Genomic DNA, 24112 nt, shown 5'->3' with positions numbered 1-24112 from the left:
GGAGGGGGCACGAGCAACCCCCGAGTTCCCTCTGCCTCTCTTTTTATCTCCCCAGGCATGGTGTCCTAATGAGGAGGTGACAACAAATGCCCTTGGTGCTCCCTGACTGGTCTATAACCAAGAAGGCCCCGGCGGTCCTCCCTGACGGCTGCCCCACTCTCCACATCCGTCCGCAAGGACAAAATTCACCCCCGACGGCTTTGCTTCTGGCTCCGGCCTCAGCTCACTCTGCCTTCCCTACAGTGTCACGACTTCCTGCGTTTCTCCGGGGTGACAGGCGCTCCAGGGGCTGCTCCTCCAGGCACTGGCCCTTTCACCATGGACGTCCAACTCGGAGACGAAAAGCATCATCCCAGCTGCCAGGCTCTTGGGACAGAGGGGTGGGAGACCGCAGTGGTCCAGGGGGCAGGCCTCTTTCATGCCCGAGGGGGATCCTCAGGACAATCTACTCCAGTCCACTTATGGAGCCTGGGGTGGCAGTTGGGTGGGCACAGAACCGGGCTGGAAGGGGCGGGGATGACCAGGTTCCCCTCTTCCTGCCCCCTCTCTCCCCTCTCCTCAACGCCAAGCCCTCCTGCCTGTTCCTCCAGGCCCTGGAGGCCAGCAGCTGGGTGTCTGCGGCCCGCTGGCACACGGCACCAGGCTCCCCGCACGCAGAGGCTGGCAGCAGCAGCCGTGGCTTAGGAACCTGGGTGGAGAGCAGGGAGGGGACGATGCACAGAATGGGTCTGTGTCGGATGCTCGGCCTCAGGGCTGACACTGGACAACTAACAAGGTGAGAAGAGAAAAGCGCCACGTGGCCCGGGTGGGTGGAGCCTATTCTTGACCCCAGATCACCCGACCCCCAAATCCCGGCTCTCTCCAACGGGCCACCCAGCGTCAGGGCCAAGTCAGTGCCACAGTCAGACACGTGCACACATAGTAGGTGGACCCTTGCACCGTCCTGCTCACTCCATCTGCTGTGCCAGGTCCCCGGTAACTGCTGCCAGAATGACTGTCAGCCCACGGGTCTCTCTTCCTAAGTGCATGGGGCGCGCGGCCACTTACAGGAAAGCGTAGGCTCTCCAGTGTGGAACGGATTCCCGCCCGTCACCAGAGCGCCGTGGCACCCCTCTCTCCCACAGGGATTGCAGCTTCTCTGTTCTTTTTGCTGTGTTTTCAGGTGATCTAATGCAGCAAGTGCCAGGGGCTGGGGGCCAGCCGGGCGGGAGAGGAGGGCCCAAGGACACCTCCTCCGGTTTCATCAGCGGGTTGCCTCTGAGGCGCCCCTCGGGCCCAGCGCATGCCTGGCGCGGCCTGGGGTGGCACCTTTCCACCAGGACAGGAGCCCCTTCGCCATCTACCTGCGCTCGCCTAGCTGCCCAAACACAGAAGCCGATCTCCTTTCCCGCAGGCTGTGGGCAGCGCACGCCCACTGGCCGTCCTGTCCTCACGCCTGTGCTCCCACGGCACCCATCCCCCGACCCCACCTGGAAAAGGGCTGACCTTGAGCTTGCACCTGAGTCGGGGGAGGGGTGCGTTTAACATTTCCTTTAACCTCCAAGCCACGCAGAGGGGTTGAGGAGGAATGGATGACCTATTTTACAAGTAAGAAAACTGAGGCTCAGATGAGCTAAAAAAGCATGTGGTGTAGCTCAGATTGAGGGGAGATCTGTCCAACCCCAGAACCTGTGTGCTTTCCTTTTACACCGACCACTAAAAGGTTCGACTTCCAACCTGAACGCTGAAGAATGTAAAAAGAAATCTCCAAAATCCCTTTACCTGGTCCTCACTGGATTGATTGATTTTATTAAGAAACCAAGATTTGTTGGGTATCCCTCACATTTCTGTACCACTTCTAACTCTTCCGAGCAGTTTTGCGTACATTATCACTTGTTTACGGGATGATCCATCAGGGTTCAGGCAGGTTTTGTGGAATTTTTTATTTTCAGAAAAGGCCACTTGATCAGTATAAAACTAGCGTAAAATGTAAAACTAAATGTGATTTAGTGGAAAGACCCATTTCAAAATTTGCAAATCAAAATCATTTCTGTGTCCAATATTTTAGAAAAACAAAAATATTTTATGGAACTTCCACACTGTCATAGAAGGACCCCAGGAAAGGAATCACCAGGCACAGCACAGGTCAGAAAAGCGAGACCCCTGGACTTCCCTGGTGGCACAGTGGTTAAGAATCCGCCTGCCAATGCAGGGGACATGGGTTTGAGCCCTGGTCCGGGAAGATCCCAAATGCCACGGAGCAACTAAGCCCGTGCACCACAACTACTGAGCGCGCGCTCTAGAGCCCATGAGCCACAACTACTGAAACCCACGTGCCACAACTACTGAAGCCCACGCACTCCGCAACAAGAGAAGCCACCGCAATGAGAAGCCCACGCATCACAACAAAGAGTAGCCCCCGCTTGCCACAACTAGAGAAAGCCTGCACACAGCAAACGAAGACCCAACACAGCCAAAAATAATTAATTAATTAATTAATTAATTAATTAATTAATTTTTTTAAAAAAAGAAGAAAAGAAAAGCGAGACCCCAGCTGCAGAAGTACACAGACGCTCCTGACGTGAACTCCAGGTTGGGTCGGGGGCCGGGTCTTTGGAGAGGCGGCACACCTGTGCCTCTGGTGGCACACCTGGGCTGTGGAGCCCACAATATCCCTCCTCTCTAAGCTGTGGGACCTTGGGCAGGTTTCTGAATTGCTCTAGGGTCTCAGTCTCCCCATCTATAAGAGGAGGCTGATGGTACCTAATTTACAGGAGGGTAGGGAGGATGCATCACTTCGTTCAATAAATACTTATTAAGCGCCTACTGTGTGCCACACACTCTTCTAGACTCTGGAAATAAGAGTAGTGAATGAGACAGACAAGGTCCCTGGTCTCAGAGAATGTATTTTTTAACGCAGGGAGGGGGAGGCAGATAAAAAACCAGAGACAGGATGATTCCAGATAATGAAGAAAATTAAACAGAATGATGTGATGGGGGCTGGACGGTCGGTGGGGGGTTGAGTTGGGACTTCAGAGTAGTCTTTTCTAAGGAAGTGACATTTGCGCTGAGACAGACAAAAAGGAGCCAGGGAGCTCCGGGAGGACAGTGACACAGACAATGTCAAGTGCCAAGGCCCTGGGCAGGGCGGGGCGCGGCGGGGCAGGTGCGCCTGGGGAGCGGATCACAGGCCAGCGTGTGAGGGAGAGGCTGGGGCTTGGCTGTCACACCTGGTACCCAGCCGGGGTCAGCGACCTGCGGCCGTGCTCACTCCTGGCAGAACATAGCCCACTAGAAGCACAGGCACCGATATTCTAGAAGGTGGCAGGTCCAGCAGCAGTCCCGGACACCCCCGGACACCCACTCCCCTCAAGCCCATTCTGAGACCTATGAAATCATCCCAAATGCCATCTGCAACAGTGACAAAAACTAATAGAGAGCTTCATCTGCACCAGACCCGGAGAGCAGGGATTTCTCTGAATAGTGGAGCCCGCTGGGAAGACAGCACCCAAAGATTCATCGTGCACCCAGCCGGGTGCCACAGTCATAGGCAGCGGAGGGCACTTCTTTGCATCTTCAACTTCACCTCTGACGGGAGAACGGGAGAATCGTCCCCTGCACACACGGGGACACACACCTGCCCCGTGGTCCAGGGCAAAGAAGGTGGAAGGGGGAGGAGCTGGGGGCTGACCGGCTGGCCTTCTCGCCAGAAGCCACGCAGGAATCTCACCTTGAGCCAGGGTCGGGGAACTTGTTTATAAAAAGATGCTCCTCTGAACATCCCAGCTGCCACGGCCAAGGTCAGATCACACCCAAGGTTAACCAGATAGAAATATACAAGTGCTGGACTTCCCTGGTGGCGCAGTGGTTAAGAATCCGCCTGCCAGGGCAGGGGACATGGGTTCGAGCCCTGGTCCGGGAAAATCCCACATGCCGCGGAGCAACTAAGCCCGTGCGCCACAACTACGGAGCCTGCGCTCTAGAGCTCGTGAGCCACAACTACTGAGCCCGAGTGCCACAACTACTGAAGCCCATGCACCTAAAGCCCGTGCTCTGCAACAAGAGAAGCCACCCAATAAGAAGCCCGCGAACAGCAACGAACAGTAGCCCCCACTCGCCGCAACTAGAGAAAGCCCGCGCGCAGCAACAAAGACCCAAGGCAGCCAAAAGAATAAATTAATTAATTAAAAAAAAAAAAAAAAAGAAATATACAAGTGCCGTGGCCCACGAAGACAATCTCATGGCCAGGGCTGGCTGCATACTTTGTGTGGCCCAGTGCAAAATGAAAACGCAGTGCTAAAAAATGAGGAATAATTCAGAATAACCATAGCAGAGCATGAAAGCAAGCACAGGACTTATCAAAGGGCAGGACCCCCTGCAATTTCAGGGGTTCCCAGCCTTGCTCACGGCTCAAAAAACGAGGCACAAAGTTTTCAAACTCCAGCACTAGTGAGACAGAAGCCACCTAGGACTCAGACCCGTGTGACCTGGTAACTAACGCCCCCGGTCCCCTGGGGATGGGGTCCTCTGGGCCGAGTTTGCCATGAGCGATCAGATCAGATAATGAAGGTGGAAGGGCCGGGGCGGCAAGCGCTACACAAACAGAAGGGATTACTATTATTCACCCAGACCGGCGGAGCGCCTGGATTTCTGAGGAACGTTGACATCCCCCAGCAATTAAGTCAAATCAGCATAATTCCAACAAAACATCTAATTTTAGCTAGGTGTGACAATTCCCCCTCAGCAGAACAGACACTGCTGTCTCTTATCAGAGGCGCGGGAAGGAAACCTAGGCGCTGTGACACAGGCCTTCCCCCCAGGAAGGCACCAGATTGTTTCTATTTTCACAACCGAAAGACACGCTCCTGGACGGCTGCTCCCACACCCCACAGCCCAGTCATCCTGCTGGCACGGCTCCTCCAAGTTTCCCCAGCGACTGAGGGGACTCAGCACCCAGAGCAGCAGCACCCCTGCTGGAGGTGAGGCCCTGAGGCCCTTCCGTGGACCAGTCCTCCAGCCTCAGTTTTCCTGTCTGTGAAATAGGGGCAATAATGCCCCTCACACCTCCATCCCTCAAAGGATCCTTTAAGAAGTTAATCATTATCATTCTCTATCTGCACATGTGTTGAAAGTAAATCACTAGATTCATTCATTCAGCCAGCAGGTTCTGGGGACGCAGAGATGACCACAGCACAGCCTCTGTGCAAGGTGTAACAAGGAAACAGCATTTAACCTGCGGCTTGGCAAGCTGTTACCTAAGGGCCAGATCCAGCTTTTTGGCAGTTCTTGTACAGCCCACAAGCTAAGAATGGCTTTCACATTTTTAAATGGTAGGAGGAAAAAAAAGAATAACATTTCGTAACACGTGAAAATGAGCTGAAATCCAAATTTCAGTGTCCATAAATAAAGTTTTATTGGCACCCAGCCATGCTCATTCATTTGCATACTGTCTATGGCTGCTTTTGTGCCAGAATGGCAGAGTTGAATACTTCCAACAGAGACTAAGAAAATATTTACTATCCGACCTTTTAAAAGTTCGCCCTCCTCTGGTTGAAACAAACAAAACAATGACTGCTGTGATAGTGAGATTAGCAGGGCTGATGGAACATAAAAGAGGAGGTAATTATTTCTGCTTAGTAGTCAGGGAAGGCTTCCCGGAAGAGGTGGTAGTTTTTCTGGATTTGAAAGATGAATAGGAGTTCATTGGGAGGCCAAGGGGAGGAGGGTTTCGAATTTTGTGTGCAGCATCATGTGTATGAATAAGGCCTGGGGGGGGTGGGTATGGCAGCATGTAGGGAACAGCCCTGCACGTATTTAGAGATTAAGAGTGGGAAGGCAGGGGAGAAGCTAAAGCTGGAAAGATGGGCTCAGACCAAGTATGAAGAACACAGTGTGCCTGCAAGGGAGCTTTTCTTATTTACTCTTTCCCCAAGAAAGAGCACAATAAAATAGTAGGTAACTAAGATAGATAGATAGATAGATAGATAGATAGATAGATAGATAGATAGATATAGATAGATAGACACGTTTGGTAACTCAAGGGGCAACCAGACCTTCCCTCCAAACAGTACTCAGAAGGCCCAGGTTCAGGCCCCGCGCAGCTGTGCTCCTGGGAGAGGTGAACCCACCCCAACCCAGGCCTCAGTTCCCGTGTGTAGAATGAGGAGTTGTACTTGACGAGGGTGCCCCTGAGGCCACAGATGCACGGAACAAACTCAGTGTCCACAGCAGGCCGTGGCTGGCAGCGTACCAGGCCCTGAATGCGCCCCGAGCTGCACGTGGCCCCGAAGCGCACTAATGAGGGCAGTGGGATGAAGGCCTGTTGGAACAACCTATCCAGGGCACGTTTCCTTCCACCAGGCCCAGAGAGGGCTGAGGCTTCTGCGCCCAAACCCAGCTCTCTGGCCCCTGGCAGCCTCCTCCCTGCCGGGGGCGCCCGGCGGGCCCTGAATGATGCCCCCAGCCCCTCCACCCGCAGTGCGGAGGGAAACATCCCATCTCTGCAGGCTCTTCCATTGGCTGCCTGACCTTGGTGGGGCTGTTTCCACGCAGAACCAAAGGACCAGAGTCCCTCATCCCTTCTCTGAGTTCCTCCTACCATGTTGTTCTCAACGAATCACAGCTTGTAAGGGCTGAGGCTTCTCACCAGAGCACACAAGAGCCGAGCCTGGAGGCCTGGCTCTAGTATTTGCTTGGCCACAAAGAATAGCTATGTGATCTGGACAAGTCATTTCCTTTCTCTGGACTGCAGTTTCCCCATGAAGAAGCGGGGGTGTGAGATGCTATGTCAGCTAGCCTACTCCAGGCCCGCTATGCTGCAGGTGAGAAAACAGAGGCCCAGAGAGGTGAAGTGATGTTCCCAAGGTCACCCAGCCACTTCCTGAGAGGCAGAGTCAGGACCAGCTTCTTTAGTTCCTAATGCTCCCATTACAAGAAACGGGTCAGGTACTGCCTTGTATCTGTCTGTATCCATCTCCAAGTCTCTGTCTATCTTGGCTCCTCTGGGGGAATGTATGCCTTCTCTTCCCCAGTGGTTTGGAGGCCCACACAAGGTGGGATGTATTTCATCCTGCAGAGTCAAGGAACTGACCTGTGGAGTTCGCATCTGTCTCTAGGCTCTGTGTCAAGTGCTTGTAAAATGTTCTCCATTTTTGGCCTCTCATCTTTCTGTCCTTAGGAATATACTTCATTCTGTCTAATCCTCATCACAGCCCGAGAGGCAGTAAAGGTGAAGGTTTTCACATCAGGCAGCTGGTGTGAAACCCAGCCCTGGCTCTGATCAGGTGTGTGACCTTGGGCCGGTTACGTAACCTTCCTGAGCCCTCCAATGTCCTGTAAAATGGGCCATTCAGACAGCCCCTCGGGTTGAGTGGGCTCAGATGAGTCATGTGCCCCTCAGGGGGTCCCCTGCTGTCCCTTCTGTCCTTCATGGCGAGAACACTGGCCACCAATGGCCAGGTCTCGCTGTGTTCCTGCGGGTGGCAGCTGATGGTTTCAGAAAACAGAAAACGACATGAATTTCAATCCACAACACCCTGCATCTGCTACTGCCTGCTTGTTACAAAAATCCAGGACTTCAGAGAGAGACAGCCCAAGGTTGCAGCCACAGGACAGGCACGTCCCGATGGTGTGAACCGCACTTAGTCTTCCCAGTCTTACTGTCCTCCCCCGTGAGATGGACCTGGTACCCGCCTCTCTGCAGGGCCGCTGAGAGCAGAGCAAAGTAACGCACGGGCTGCGCTGGCCACCCGTCCAGCTCTGTGTGACGATGGCCACTGTCCACGGGGCTATTTGAGGCCTGAGACCCGGGCACTCATCTCCCAGGAGATGCAACCACTGGAGAAGGTTCCGGACGTGGAGACCCCCTTCCTGGGACGTTTCTCCTTCCCCTCCCAGCCCCAGCTGAGCAGCCCCTGGAGGAAACTGGACTGGTTTTCAGTCCCCTGGGGCACTGTATTCCTGGGAGAAGGAAAGGGCGACAGGGGCAGAGACTGAAATCAAAAAAGAGCTTCAGTTGGGGCTAAATTGCGGGACTGTCCTCTCCTGAAAATACTGGCTCCTTGGAATCTCAGTGAGTGACGAAGCAGGGATTTTCCAAAATTACGCGATTCATCTCTAAAAGCAGTGTCTCTGAAAAGCCAGGACTGTCTGACAAACCGCATGGTGTACCCCACAGCGCATCCCCTGTTCTTTGGGCTGGGGGTTTGCTGAGTCTGCTTTCCAGGAAAACGCAAGCAGCAAGGGCCGCTTGAGCCCCTTCCCCCATCAGAGTCAGGGCTTCCTGGGCTCCTCCAAACTCACAGAGGACGCTGGCTTTGCTCATGACCTTGAAAGCAGGTGACAGACCCAGTCGCCGTGCACTGAAAATAGAAGGTGCCTGCGTCTTGCATCCTCCATTCACCTGTGCAGGCGCCCTCCGCCCTCCCAGACGCTGCTCTTTGTGACAGATGTAGGAGGTGGCACCGAATTGGCTGCAGCAGGAAGTCTGAAGAGTCACGGGGCTGCCTGATCACACGGGCTCTCCAGGGCCACGCACCCAGGGGACCAGATCTGTTGACCTTGAGCACGGCCGCCTTCCAGCAGCCCGTGTGACCCTGGCCCTTTGCAGCACACCCTCCTCTCCTTGGCCTGCCCGTGACAGCGCCAGCCTCATGGAGATGACACATCGCGGGGGGCGGTGAGTGTCCACGCGCTGAGCCAGCACCCCGGGCTATGCGGTCTTTCACATTTGCCAACATCCCTATGCCCTGGGGTCTGGTATCCGTCAGAGCTGGACCTCAACACCTGACAGCCTCCTCCATCCAGACGTCCCGCCCAGCACACCAGAGGCCAGGGCAAGCTAGCTGGCCTCTGGGAACCATTCTGCTCTGGCCTTGGAAATTCACATATTCACGGAATTACCAGCACCCCCAGAAGAGTCTTAGAAGCTCGCTAAACCAATCCCCTTGCTTTAGAGGCATGGAAACCGAGGCTCGGAGAAGTATCCAAAGCTACGCTTTGAGAGAGTGGAAAGAACCAGAACGCATGGCCACCTCTCCTGACACACCGGCCTGCTCTTCTCATCCACAAGCATGCGTAGCTAATGCTCGCACATCTGGGGGTGATTCTCATCCACAAGCGTGCGTAGCTAATGCTCGCACATCTGGGGGTGATTCTCATCCACAAGCGTGCGTAGCTAATGCTCGCACATCTGGGGGTGATTCTCATCCACAAGCGTGCGTAGCTAATGCTCGCACATCTGGGGGTGATTCTCATCCACAAGCGTGCGTAGCTAATGCTCGCACATCTGGGGGTGATTCTCATCCACAAGCGTGCGTAGCTAATGCTCGCACATCTGGGGGTGATTCTCATCCACAACCCTGCGTAGCTAATGCTCGCACATCTGGGGGTGATTCTCATCCACAAGCATGCGTAGCTAATGCTCGCACATCTGGGGGTGATTCTCATCCACAAGCATGCGTAGCTAATGCTCGCACATCTGGGGGTGATTCTCATCCACAACCCTGCGTAGCTAATGCTCGCACATCTGGGGGTGATTCTCATCCACAAGCATGCGTAGCTAATGCTCGCACATCTGGGGGTGATTCTCATCCACAAGCATGCGTAGCTAATGCTCGCACATCTGGGGGTGATTCTCATCCACAAGCATGCGTAGCTAATGCTCGCACATCTGGGGGTGATTCTCATCCACAACCCTGCGTAGCTAATGCTCGCACATCTGGGGGTGATTCTCATCCACAAGCGTGCGTAGCTAATGCTCGCACATCTGGGGGTGATTCTCATCCACAAGCGTGCGTAGCTAATGCTCGCACATCTGGGGGTGATTCTCATCCACAAGCGTGCGTAGCTAATGCTCGCACATCTGGGGGTGATTCTCATCCACAAGCGTGCGTAGCTAATGCTCGCACATCTGGGGGTGATTCTCATCCACAAGCGTGCGTAGCTAATGCTCGCACATCTGGGGGTGATTCTCATCCACAAGCGTGCGTAGCTAATGCTCGCACATCTGGGGGTGATTCTCATCCACAAGCGTGCGTAGCTAATGCTCGCACATCTGGGGGTGATTCTCATCCACAAGCATGCGTAGCTAATGCTCGCACATCTGGGGGTGATCGGAGAGGAAGGGGAGGTCCGTACAACCCACACCACACACGGGCGTCATTAGCTGAGAAATGCAAGGTAACGGGCCCATGCTCCTGTGTTGTCCTAGGACTTGGTTGAAAGCGCCATTATCTGTGAAAGACGGCCGAGCGGGAAGGGGTCCTGGACACGGCCTCACCGACCTCCCTTCTTCTATGGCATCTCTGACCCAGACTCGGGGGAGCTTCTTGGAGGAGGCGAAGCTGGGCTTGGGGGGTGGGGGGCGGGGGGGTGGTGGCAGGGCAGCACCACAAACCCGGGGGGGCACGGTGGGGGGATGGGGTAAGCCCCCAGCGGTAGGCAGGGCGCCCACGGCCTCGGAAGCCATGGGAAAGAGTCTGACTTTATCCTAAAGGTGATGGGAGGGAAATGGAGGGTCTCACGAAGGGGAGTGGCACCATGGAGCTTGCAGCAGGATGAAGGCTGGATCGGAAAAGCGACCGGGGAGGCTCGGGGAGAAGCAGTGGAGGTTCAAGCCAAGTGGAAGAAGCTGCGTGCATGGGCGGGAGCCTACACGCTCTTCCGGAAGGATCTAACGATGCTGTAGCGCCTACCTCAGTACCGAATCATGAAGGATGTTCTTTCCACCTGCCTCTTCTAAGTCCTGTCGCATGGGTGGCAACACTGACAAGTGGGTTAAAGTGCCAAGAGTCAACCATGCGGCTTGTAGCCCAGATGTCCTTCAGGTGCATATCTGCTCAAGAACGAGGTCCACGTGCTATGACACACGCGAGAAGCCAGAAGGCAGCGTTAAAAGAAAGACCAACCGTCGGACTGCGGTTTGCTCCACCTGCAGCAGAAAGCGAGGCCAAGCTGCAGCATCGTGGCTCCCAGGACGCTGCTCCACGTCTACAGAGGCCCTGGGTCCCGAGCAGCGGCCGCACCACGTAAGCTGGGATCAGCACGCGAGACTGCCCGCTTCCCAGGTGGCAGAGACCAAAGCAGCTCTTTCCAAGGGCATTAAAATGAATCTGCCAAGCCTCCACACCACAGGAGAATGTAACATCTCCAGAGATTCAATCCAGCTCCACCGACATTTCAGACTTTGACATTTTTCTGACTTGGGCTGTTTCCCCGATTCTTCGCTTTCACTGGCATTTGAGATCACATTTCTTCAGGTTTCCCTAATTCATTTAAGAAATTGGCAGTGATGCTAGATGAGCGCTACCAACCTTGGGATGAGTCCTTGATGGCCGTCTCTGGAAAGGAACTCACAGCCTGCCAAGGGTCACACCTTGGATTTCATTGATTGCTCCCACTGGGGGCGGGGGGATGGGCAGGGATGGGTATGAGTGGGAACTAAGGCGTCATCGGAACCGGACCTGGCAGGTATTGAGTGCTTACTGTATCCCAGGTGCTTTACCATCCTTCCACCAACCCTGCAAGGTTGTCCAGTAGGTATTATTCCCTCTGCCCTACAACTGGCAAAGCCAAGGCTCAGAGGGGAAAACTGAGCCCTCTGCCCAGAGTCGCCCAGTTAGTAAACATCCAGGGCACGAGCCCTGGACCATCTGACTCCATCTAAAGCCACTGCCGGCATCTCTTCTCCGCTGCTCCGACATCTCGATCAAAGACGCTCTCCTGGCACACACGGACGTCCATGCAATCTCCTGGCTGCCTTACGGGGCAGTGTAGCCTAACCTCATCTAGCACCTGGGAGGCAAGGTTTAAACTGAATTCTGACAGAGGGGCTGGCGTTAGTGTTTGAGGCCAAAGATTCAGCCGACAGAAGATCTGAAGACAGAGAATGCGCGTGTATCCTACATCCTAGAAGAAGTTCGGAGCACAGCTGAGTGCAGCCTGCAGGAGAGAAAGACGATTCAGGAACGGCAGCTACGGGCTCCCCGGGGGGCCTCGGAAGCTGGAGTAACCCGCCAGGACTTTATTCTAAGGGCAGTTCGGAAGCCACCGAAGGACTCAAAAGGCAGGAGTGTGAGGATCTGATCTGCATTTTTGGAAGGTCACTCTGGCTGCGGAGCGGAGTATTCCACCCAACACACACACATTTTCAAGCTGGTTTACAATGGGTGGCTTCCCACGCCGAGACCCAGCTGCTCAGACTCTCAGGACCGCACTCCAGCTCCACCTGGAGTCAGAACATTCCGTTACCTACTGGGCTCTAGTCCACATCACCTTGGAATTCTCTCCTGGGGTGTGAGGTCATCCATCCACCCCAGCCTGTGTCTGCAGGAGACACGCAGGCGGAGAAGGCCGGGCTCCCCACCTTGGCAAGCAAGGCATCCTCCGTCTTTCCTTTTAATTACATCACATTACATGTTTTAATGACGTTACAGCTGAAGCATAGTCCTGCATTTTTAGTAGAAGCATATTCTTAAAAACCTATTCTTAAGCATCGTTTTGAGCGAATGCATAGCATTTCACCGTTTGGGTGATGGCACCAAAGTCACATGTTTAAGAGTGGCAAGGGAAGTTCCTGGTGGCCCGGTGGTCAGGACTCGGCGCTCTCCCTGCCGAGGGCCCGGGTTCCACCCCCGGCTGGGGAACTAAGATCGCGAGCCCTGCCTTCCTGCAGCCCACGTGTGGCCCCAGGGCCCTGCTTTCCCTGCCATCGTCAGTAGCCACCAGTCAGATGCCTTAGCTCCCGCCAGGCCTCGCAGGCTTTGTCACGTGCACGCGCCCTATTTAAGGCAACCTCTCAGAAGACCTGCAGGCCAGGGCTTCGCTGGTGAGCTCGGACTTGGACAGACGGCCTTTCCTCTCCATGGAGCTTCACAGCTTCCCGCACTGTGAAGGACACTTTCTATTAGCTCTCCCGCCATCACAGGAGAGCCCCAGGAAGCTACCTAACAGCATATTCCATAAAAAGGACTTGTCATTGTCCTCCTAACCTGTTCCCAGCTCAACGAAAGGCACCACCAACGAACTACCCCAACACCAAGTCAGATATGAGGCCCTGCTGACATTTAATTCACACACACACACACACACACGCACACGCGCACACGCACGCGCGCGCAGATATGTTAACATATGTCAAGAAGAAACCCACAGCAGCATTGCTGATTACTTACACCCACTTTGTTACTCACAAAGACCAACTTCCTCCACCGCCCAGATGCCTCCAGTCTGTCACATGCTCCATCCCCACTGGCCACCCCAGCACAAGACACCCTATCCCTCCACTGGACCATTCCTCCGCGTTCTAGATGCCCTGCTTATCATGAAGCCGCACCGTCCCATTTCTGCACTGAAGGCACAGTAGCCTTTCAGACTTCTGCCTGGAGTGCCTCGGGCTTCCTCTGTGCTCTGGACCCAGGCAGGCCCCATCTCAGCTTCCTCTCCGGCTCGCCCTGACCTCCCCAGCCCACTCTTTTGGCTCCTGCTATTGGGCCCACAGGTCCTGGACCACCTCCTCCTCCAGAGCCCACTCGCTCACGTTCCACCCATGCTATTGCCTCAGCTGAATGTCCTGCCCCCATTCACCAGGCTGACCCCTAAAAGTCCATGAAGACCCAGCCTCTCCCCCCAGGAAGCTGCCCCAGGCCCTGGTCCTGGCCAGGATCACCTCTCCCATAGGACTGGCCATGGTGCTCAAGTCAACTCTTTCCTTGCCCACTTCCTTTGGGAAAGTGGATACAGAATAAATAATAAGTAAATACAAATCCCCTACCATCTCCCCTCTTTCCTTCATCTCCTGGCTTGATTGTCCCTTAGTTTTACCACCACCCATCAACTGGCTCCTGTCCATCTGCTAGAACAGAGGCTCCACTCTGCTCTGTGCGAGCTCCACCCGAGGGGACCTTGCTGGACATGTGGGTACCTGGCCACATAGTGCCCAGCATCTGATTCTGCAGGTGGGCGGTGGGGCAGGTCTGCATGTAATAAGCCCTGTCCCCAAGGTGGTTCTGACATCAGCAAAGTTGAAGGGCCTCTGGGACCATTTCTCCCCTTCCTCTTTCCTTGTGGGTCTCACCGTGAGTATTTGGGGCCATTCCTCCAACCTCAGAATTGGGTTTAGGAGTCACGGCTCTGGCCAGTCCATAATTAAGCACCTCCTTTCCTCTCCTGTGATGCTTCCTCTGACTCCATCCTGACACTCCCAATTCTACTTTAACGCTAGTCTGTGCCTTTTAAGCTCCCAGGCCTGTTTTCTCCCTGACTGCACTCCTCTTCGTGGGCATCACTTAGCCCGCTTGACTTCTTAGGGGCAGGAAAAGAAACCACGGAAATCCAAGGGAGGGACGTGAGAGGTCTGGGCAACAGCCGGGCCGTGCTCGTTTCCGTTCCCACCCATCCAAGTCGGGCTCCTGGTAAGTGTTTCTCATGCAGGCCCAGGACCTCAGAGGCCCTCTACACATCCCACAAAAAAAGCAGAAGTCCCAGAAAGTAAGGAAAAATAGATGAAAACGGCAGACACGTTATCACTCTGTAACTCCATGTAGAAGCAGGTTATTAAACGATCATGTGGAGAAGATGCCAGCTCTGTGGTAGGAAGAGAAATCTCCAAAACGGAAAGTAAAGGGGGAAATAACCATTTCGTGAGGTGGACGAGACAGAAGCAGAGCAGGTGAGCCCTAGGAGTCACTTGTCATCTGGCCTCTTGCCTTAACCCAAGGCCTGAAGAGGGGCTTCACCATCACGGGGGCTGCTGCAGAGACGCTCAGAGGAGCCCAGGGACAGACGCCACGCTCCGCCTGCAATCTGGACACTAGCCCTTCTGTCCTGAGCCCAGACCACCTGCCTCCATTCTCTGCCTCAGGTTACTTCCCGCTCTGGCAGCTTTCCCACTAATTGCAAGTCCTGCACGAGAAGGCAGGAAAGATACCCTCAGCTCTGACTCCCCTCCCAGGGCCCACATAAGCCTTGAGCATCCTGAGGATGTAACAAACACGGAAGAAGGCAGCCTAGTGCAGAGGCCTGTGAACAAGCTTTGGAGCCAGGCCCCGGCTCTGCGGTCACCGGCTGTTGCAGGATCCAGCGAGACAATGCCCATAGGACACGTAGCCTCTCAATAAAGACAGGCCCTCCTTGGATAAGCAAAGGTTGTTTGTAGCTATCATTGGCGACAGTGCTCTGAAATGGATAAAAAATGTATTAACCCACACTGAAAAAGTATTATCACCTTAGCAAAAACACAGAACATTTTTCTTCGAGGGGAAGCATCCAGTCGCACGGGAAGCAAAGGAGAAAAGAAAGGTTTTTTTGTTCAAAATTGGCTGGCCATTCAATCTTCTCTATTTTACCTTTGAGGGTTCATAATGCAAGTTCTCCTTTCTTGGAGGATGTGCTATGCTTACACTCCTAAGATGTACAGAATCTCCCTGGAGGAGTCTGGTCTGCCCATAACAACACGTGTTCCATTGTCTGTGATATTCCACACCCCAGATTTATCAGCCCGGGCCCTAACAGGGATGGCATTCTCAGAAAGTTCAGGAACCACTTTTATGTTCCCCTTTTGATATACAGCTATAATTGCCATGCAGGGCTTTAATAAAGTCCATCTCAAAGTTGTAGACTGCCCCCATGGAGATAACTAAGTCTGCAATAATAAATCTTGTCAAAATAGGAAATTCATTTCTTTCCTGAAAATGAAATGAAGAAAATGATTTAAAGAGTCCTTTTCTCATTTACCAGCACTGAAATAATAATGTGCTGGCCTTTCCAAGCAAACGTCAAGACTTCATGCAACCTCTGGAAGGCCGGGCCGGAGCTTTGGATTTATTAGAAAGAATAATTTAATTAACAATCATTATTATGTTATTAACTGTAACCTCTTAAATATACGGGAGTTTTAAATTTTACAAAGCACACTCTCTTTTGATTCTCATCCCAATTTTACAGGTGAGGAAACTGAGGCTCATAGAAATTCGGCAGCTTATTCATGCCCAGGTAGCTAATAAGTACAACAGCTGAAACTGGAATCCAGGCGTCTGACTCCCAGCCCAGCGCTCTGCACGAGGTAGATGTCTGAGCTGCTTTTCAAGAACCAGGAATGGATAGATGGAGCCAAGCAAAGCTTATTTGCTTTTCCCAAAAACCAAACACTGATGGCAGCAGCCTTTGCTTTAGTCAGAATAATTCAGGGAAAAAACCAGATTTACTTGGTTCCACTTCTATAGCGCCAGCTCTACCAACATCAAATAGAAAGACCAAGAAAAAAAACTGAACCAGGGCTTCCCTGGTGGCGCAGTGGTTGAGAATCCGTCTGCCAATGCGGGAGACACGGGTTCGAGCCCTGGTCTGGGAGGATCCCGCATGCCGCGGAGCAGCTGGGCCCGTGCGCCACAACTACTGAGCCTGCACTCTAGAGCCTGTGAGCCACAACTGGTGAGCCCGCGTGCCGCAGCTGCTAAAGCCCACGCACCTGGAGCCCGTGCTCCACAATGGGAGAGGCCGCCGCAGTGGGAGGCCCGTGCACCGCGACGGGGAGTGGCCCCTGCTCGCCGCAACTAGAGAGGGCCCGCGCGCAGCAGAGAAGACCCAACGCAGCCAAAAATAAGTAATTAAAAAAAAAAAATCTGAACCAGTTAAATGCAGCTTCTGAGTCATTTCAAGCCATAAATATTTATTGAGTGGTTATGTGCAAAGACTCTAGCTTTGGCTTCAAGGAGCTTACAATTTAGTAGAAGGGATAAAACAAGAACACGTGTCTCACACACATGCACACACGCCAGAACAAAGGCTGGAGCAACCCAGAGTGCAGAGAAAGAGTGATGGGGGGCATTCAGGAAAGGTTTCTCGAAGAAGAGTGTGATGGGCTTTGACAGTGAAGGTGGAAGAAATGACTGATGGATCCACTTATAGAGGCGAAGGCCGGGAATGAGCCAACACACAGGAAAATTGCCTGGCACGTGGTACCCACTCACTAAAGCTTGCTCGTTTTTAGAGAAAGAAGGCAGAAGCGTCCTTAGACTGAAGTTAAAATAAAAGCTCTTCCATACTGCGAGGAGAAAGCAGAACTGGTGAGCAAGAGAAGGGTCCCAGGGCTGGCTCCGGCTCCCTTTCACAGGGAGGGCCCTCGCCTCAGGCTCCAAATTTCAGCTGCCGCCCGACCTCCTTGGAGCCATGGCTGTGAGGCGCCAAGCACACAGTGCTGGCTGCATCTGAGGGTGTAACATCTCCTCTGCCCGCAACATCCTGCTCTCTTGGTCTAGTGGACGGTTGCGGGGGACCGTAGCTCCCAGGGAACAGCCCCACCACTACTGTAGCACAGAGGGAGGCGCTGGATTGGAAGATGGGTAGACAGGGAGTTGGGAGAGTTCCCACATCTTCAGCCAGTGCCCGAGAGGAGGAGGGCCACTTGCATTATTTGAGGCTCCCCAGGTACTGAAATAAGAAGAGGTACCAAAGGGCAGGTACCCAAGTTGTGGTGTATTTTAAAGGCTCAGAACTAAATAAATTAACACGTTTAATAATTAACATGCAATGAGACGTCGTTATGCTCTTCAACATCCAAACAGAGACTTTATATACAGATATCAGTTCATACCGCGACAGTTATACTAGGGCTGTGGTTCCGCAGCAGGACCTAGGTTTAAGGATGCGTGAGGAACATGATTCTTTTTGATCCTGTACGTTCTTTCTTGGATTGAATATATAGACTCATTTGGAGATAGCAGCAGCAGTTTACATTTGAGACCCTCTACGAATGGGAGATGCGGGCCCCCATGACCCTCCTGCCTAATCTCCTGCCCTTCATCCCACTCTTATTCACCGCCCCACTCCCCATCCTAACCCACCTCCCGGGGGTAAGCCCTGGCCACAGTCTCGGCTCATGCCTGTGATTCTGGTCACTGGATCAACCAAAGACGTCTCCGCAGTCCAGGAGCAGGGCCTGGTCCGGCTATGTGAGGAAGGCCGAGGGCCCTCCGAGGATGCTGCAGAGACTGGCAGGGCTGACGACGCTGCCTGCACAGCTAAGCGGGGACGGCCACTTTCCGCGCCCGGGCTTGCTTTTTTTCTTCCTGCACCCTCCTCTGCTCGGCTCCTTGGGGTCCGGTGCAAACACTGCTGTTCCCAATGGCTAAAAGCACTTGTCGTTTAGTGCAGCAGAGACCCTGCAAGGAACTAACTACAGGCTCGGTGGTAGAATTCACTGCACCAAAAAATTAGATGGTTCCACTGCCTGCCTACAAATCTCTGTTGGTTTGCAAATGATTCGAAAAGAAAGAAGTGTCAGGCTTTCTTCAGATGCCCCCCAAAAAGAGTGCACTGTTCATCTGGACACAAGCCGATGACCAAGAAACCTCTAGGTGAACAGAGACAGACATACGACCCCACTCATTCAAGCACTTGTCCCCCGCGTTCATGGCATGCCCGCTGTGTGTCAGGTGCTGAGCTAGGTATTGGGTAGACAGCTATGTACAGGGCCTGGTCCCCTCCTTCACCAGCATCAGAGGATGAAGGAGGTGGACAGAACAAGAGAAAAGGAGAGAGCTCAGTAAACGCTACCCCAGGGAACTTACTGGCACTGCAGGCTGAGTGTCACCACTTAAAGCAGGGCTGAGATGTCAGCCCCCTTCTCTCCCTGTCTGCTTCCCTCACCCCTCCTCCTCTCCTCCTTTCTTTAACTCTGTCCCTCTTCTTCCTCATCCATCCTCGGCCTCATCTTTTCTCCAACCTCCCCACCCTCCTCTCCCAACCTCAAGCTCTGAGTAAACAGAAAAAGCGCACACATCCTTATGCCCAAGGCCTCCTCAGCCCTAGAAAGCTGCCGTTCTTAATGCAAATGCCTGCTTGACACATGCTTTGCAATTTATTTACTTCCAACCCCATCTTCAGAAGCAGGGGACTTATCAGTCAGTGTCATAAATACTGGCTCTTTTTTTTTTTTTTCCCCCAAAAAACTGCAGCTCCAACAGCAAGCATCTGACGAGGACGTGTGCTGCACAAGCAGAAAACTGAATGAAGCCCCAGAAGGATGCAGGCCTTTCTCGAGCTCCAGAGCTTTAGCTCGATTGCCTGAGTCGAGGTGGTTTCTATCTGTGTCAGTCAGTGCGTCACAACATCAGCCTCCAGCCCCGCTGCACAGCACCGTCAGCCAGCGCCTTCCCACACAATACCACCAACTGTAAAGGCTGCAACCACCGTTGAAGTTACAACCACGATGATTTCTACAAATGGGGAGGGATGCGGTTCTGCTCAGTTAGTCCCCTGTGATAGGTAGGTTGCCCGTGGGACAAACACCTTTCCTTTTAGTAAATCCAGAATACCCTTGCTCAGCTACACGTCCACCCAAATCACCAATTCACTGGCATCAAATGTCTATCTGCACGTGTGAAGCTCTTTCTTCCGGCTGAAATGCGCGTGGTTCCACAGCAACCCCAAGTCTGGGGTGACCAGGGTAGAGTCCTCAGCTGCTTGATCTTAATATACTTTGCCTTAAGAAAATGACTTCATTTGTGGAAAACGGGTCTTCATTAGACCTCACCTTATATGAACCTTCACTCTGGCCCCCAGCCCCACCTCGGCCATCTGTTCAACCACCTCCTACACGAGTGCCCTCTGCCCTCTCTAAAGAGGCTTTCCGCATTGCTCTACCTCCCGTACCTTTCTCCTGAGGGCCTTCCACTTTCTTGTGATTTTGTATTTTGCTATAAATTTTAACTCTGCTCTCTAAGATGGCTCTCAAGACCCGGCCGATGGCAAAAAGAGCTCACCATCATTACGACACACAAACCAAGCACCCGGACTTCCCTGGTGGCGCAGTGGTTAAGAATCTGCCTGCCAATGCAGGGGACATGGGTTCGAGCCCTGGTCCAGGAAGATCCCACATGCCGCGGAGCAACTAAGCCCCTGCGCCACAACTACTGAGCCTGCGCTCTAGAGCCCGCGAGCCACAACTACTGAAGCCCGCATGCCTAGAGCCTGTGCTCTGCAACAAGAGAAGCCACCGCAATGAGAAGTCCGCGCTCTGCAACGAAGAGTAGCCCCCGTTCACCGCAACTAGAGAAAGCCCATGTGCAGCAACAAAGACCCAACACAGCCAAAAATAAATAAATAAAAATAAATAAATTTATAAAAAAAAAAAAACAAGCACCCTCACACCTCACCCCATACCATATCGCCCCTCACCCCAAGAATTTAAGAGTTTACATCATCACTATCACTTTGAATTAAGATGTCCTTATTATTGTTGGATCCATCCTAGCACCCAGGACACTGCATAAAATAAGGAAAATCTGTACATGGCAGATTTTCAAATGCTTACTGACGCAGTATGCTATGACCAGCTAGTAAAACAAAATAACACAACTAGGGGGTGGGGAAGGGAATATATTATCATCCAGCACTCACCGTGGAGATCAAGTTCACCAGGAATGTAAAGACTAAGATCAAGGAACAAAAAGAATACTGGAGTTGCCACTTTTCTATGTGTGTATTACGTGCAGTCAAGATTCAGAGTTCTACTGAAGGGAGTTACAGTGAATGGAAAGAATTCACAGAAGAGAAGAAAGGGAGAGTTTTGTTTTGACTATGGCTCCCAAAAAAAAAAAAATTTTATTTATAGTCTCAGGAGCATCAGGGAAGGAGCTGGGGAGCAAGAAGTGGGATAAAAACATAGAGTGAGCAGTTTGGGAGAGGATGGGCTTCGCTCCTAAAGCACTAGGCAGGGATGGAAATAGAGAGCACGCTTTCCTCAGAAGAAGTTTACATTCATGCCAAGAAAGTGGGTGAGCGCTGTCAGATGTAACCAGACTTCCCCCTGCCTGACTCACAAGATGGGCTCTGGTATTTCAGACCCAACAGAAGGACCTGATGGGACTCTCTCTCTCAGTGGCACCAACCCAAACTCCGATTCCCCGTGGGCCTGGGGAAGGCTTCTTTTTAGGTCCTGCTAAAGGGGTGGTGCCTTTGCAAAACTACTATTTACACACGAGACGGCAGTCCGGCGGGGGGGGGGGGGAGTCGGGGGGAGGGCCGCCTTTGGAAGGGGTACGGCGAAGCCTGGCACGCCGGTTATTCTGGGTACGGTTAGAGAACATCTCTGCCCCTGGGTCTCATCTCGAGGAACAGGCTGGATGTGGGTCCTGCTGACCAAGTGGTGTGAGGAGCCTGACCCACAGGCAGCCTGTCCCCACTCTGCTGTCAACCAGAGGCTCCAAACTTCTTTCTCAGAGTGAGACAGTTTCAAGAAAAAATGTTTCCTTCTCAACGAGGAAGGCCTGCGTCTCAGCCCTGGAACCCCGGGGGCCCCATTCCCCAGTGAAGGGCTTGCAGGCCGTGCTCCGCCTTGCCGTCCGCAGGTTGAAATGGCTCTGCGGGAGCTGAAGTTAGTGCAGCCCCATCTCCAGTCCAAAGAACCGCATCCATGGACTCCCGGCCTCCTGCACAGGGCGCTCTGAAACAGCTCTGCTGGAGCCCTGGCCCAGTCAGCTAACGCCCTCCCTTCACAAGGGAAGGTGTCTCTCACCAAAGCTGTTTCCAAAGGCGCTTTGAGTTGGGGGTAGGAAGGCCCCAGACCCAGAAGGGAAGCGCTGAACACAGCAGCGGTTGCCCTGAGGGGTCTGGGCCTTTGCTGGGGGGTGTCTCGTGCCCCGACTCCTCCACAGAGAGGAGACCTGTTCTCTGAGCAGGCCCTCGGGCCAAGCTGGACAGCACCCGCGCCCGACTTCCAAAGGAACTTCCCCTCCCGGCCATCCGCCGCTCCTCTCGAGTGACAAGAACAGGAGACGTTGCCAAGTGACGCCGGGCCGAGCCGTTCTTTCCCCGGGCACACAGGGTTGGGAAAGGCGCTGCCTGGGCTCGAGGAGGGTCGGGAGGGGCAGGGCAGAGCCCCGGGAACGAGGCCCTCCGCGCTCCGAGAGTGGGTCACCACCGGCGAGGCGCAGGGCAGAGCAGCCTCGGAGCCCGGAGCCGCGTTTCCCCAAACCGGCTTCCCTGCAAAGCCCGGCGAGGCCGCGCGCCGGGGCGGAGCAGCCCAGCATCCCGCCGCCGCCCGAGGCCGGAAAAGTTCCTCCGGGCGCGGCGCAGCGCGGGCCCGCCGGCGTCTGTCCAGGGTGCTGAAGGGGCTGCGCGGGCAGCGCGCGGGCCGGCTTCCGCGCGCTCTCCGCCTCCGCGCCGCCCGCTCTGCCCTTCCAGACTCCTGCCCTGTCCTCCTCCGGCCGCACCGAAGCCTCTTCCCCGCTCCCCTCCCGCCCCGCGCCCTCCACCCGGCGGCTCCGACTCGGCCGGCCCCGGGGACCCGCGCCCCTCCCCGCTCCCGGCTCTGCCGAGCCGCTTCTCCCCGCAGCCTCCTCCGGGCGCCTCTGCCGCCGGGCTGTCGCCGCCGCCCCCCTTACCTTCTTCTTTCGGTCACGGGAGCGGTTCCTCCGCTTCCTGTTGGATTCCTCCTTCTCCTTCTGCTCCTGGAGGGCCTGCGCCTCAATGTCTTTGATTTTCTTCAGCTGTTTGGCCGCTTGAGCCATGGCCGGCCACGGTGCCCCGCTCGGTCCCCGCCTCCTGGACCCCTCACACTTGGCGATCCAGGTGGCGACACCCTCCCGGGGAGGAAAAAAGGAGTCTGCGCGCCGGCGGAGTGGGGAGCGGCGTTCCTCGCCGCGGGAAGGCGGCTGCCGGGTCGGCGGGGGACGCGGCCGCGAGACGCGCGGAGGGCGAGGCGGCCCCCGGATGGCGCCTCCCGCCGCGGCCGGAGCTCCTCGCCGGCGCCCGGGACGGGCTCTGGGCTCGGCCCCGCCGCCGCCTCCCCCCTCCCCTTCCCTCCCCCCTCCCTCCCCCCGTCCCCCTCCCTCTCCTGCGGCGGCTGCGGGGAGGCGGCTCGTACTGCGGCTAGCGGCGAACGGCGGGGAGGGGGCGGACTCCAGCAGTTAACGCAGGGCGGCGCGGGGGCAGCTGGCGGCCGGGGGGCTCGGCCAGCCCGACGAGGCTCGGCGCCCGCGCTCGGCGCCAGCGCTGGCGCATTGCGAGCGCCCGGCTGCGGGCGCGCGGGCCGGCCGGGCTCCGCCACTGCAGGGCCGCCGCCGCCGCCGCCGCCGCCAGACGCACGGGCCCCCGCGCCGTCGGGTCGCGGCAACAAAGCCGCCGCGCTCCCCGGAGCTGCCGGGGCGCCGCGGAGGACCCTCCTGCGGGCGGCCTCGCTGTGCCGGGGGCCGGGAGGACGCTGCGGCGGGCGACGGGCCCCGCGCCGAGGCCACCCCGTGGACCGGCGCGCCTGGAGGCGGCGGCGGAAGCGACCGCATCGCGGGGCGAGGAGGCCGCGGCGGGGGCGGCGGCCGCGGGGTCCGGGACGCAGCCCCCCGAGCACGCCCTGCCGTCCGCCCCGGGCGCCCGCCGAGGGGCGCGGTGGCCAGGATCCCCGGGAAGCGCCCGTTCCCCCAGCCGCTCGCCTGGAGCTGGATTTGTCCCGTCAGACCATGGGGGCCTTTCATTTGCTTATTTTCCCGGTACAGATAGAAAACGCGTCCGAGGTGAAGAGAGTTTTCCTTCGGTCGTCTTTTGTCGGGAGTGGAGCTGGTCTCAGCGCCGGGCACCGCCCACCCCCCATTCCCGGCCTCTCGCACCCGCGCTGGGCGACGCCGCCTGCGCCCGTGTGCAGCGGGAAAGGGCCGCACCCCTGGCCGTGCGGGTCACCGGCCACAGAGCCAGGCTGCGGGAGGGGAAGGGGCCTCGCGCTCATCCGCCCACGTCCTCGCGTGGCCGAGGCCCCGGCTCGCGAACCCCTGTCCCTCGGCCCCGTGCCGCTCCCGACCCACTCCTGGCCCGTCCGCGGGGACGGAGCTCCTCGTCCCCAGGGGGCTAGAGAGGGACTGGTGGAAGACAATATTAAGGAGTGGGTGAGAAGTTCTTGGGAAGCAGTCTGCTTCTTCGGGCCCTCCTAAGCTGAGGGCTTGATGCAGGCTAACCAGCCGGACTAGAGCCTGCGGAGGAGGCGTCGGCTACACTGCGGGCCGGGAATGACGCTCAGAGGACTCCACGCTGGGCACCGGCCCCCGACAGCACAAACTTGGGGAGCGGCTGAGTCGGCCACCTCCTCTTCAGTTCCTTCTGGAACCTTCCGTCCCCAGCCCTCCCCACTCCCCTTCCATCTCCCTAT

The 24112-nt window shown here is 55.4% G+C and overlaps 1 protein-coding gene across 4 annotated transcripts in view; it reads right to left on the bottom strand.

The window, feature by feature from the left end:
• ANK1 (ankyrin 1) overlaps positions 1 to 22685 on the bottom strand; it is a 210258-nt gene extending 187573 nt beyond the window's left edge. The window contains exon 1 of one of the 4 annotated variants that reach the window (XM_082374703.1): positions 22362 to 22685. In XM_082374703.1, the coding sequence (XP_082230829.1) occupies positions 22362 to 22487 (126 nt within the window). In that variant the 5' untranslated portion in view covers positions 22488 to 22685. The remainder of the gene's footprint in view (positions 1 to 22361) is intronic. The other 3 variants (XM_082374700.1, XM_082374702.1, XM_082374699.1) reach the window with 3 other exon arrangements.
• Between the last annotated feature and the right edge of the window lie 1427 nt (positions 22686 to 24112).

This window comes from Balaenoptera borealis (genome assembly GCF_965194805.1).
Source record: "Balaenoptera borealis genome assembly, chromosome: 21".
Taxonomy (NCBI): Eukaryota; Metazoa; Chordata; class Mammalia; order Artiodactyla; family Balaenopteridae; genus Balaenoptera; species Balaenoptera borealis.
Note: the sequence above shows the minus strand (reverse complement) of the source record. Positions and strands in the feature narration are given on the sequence as shown.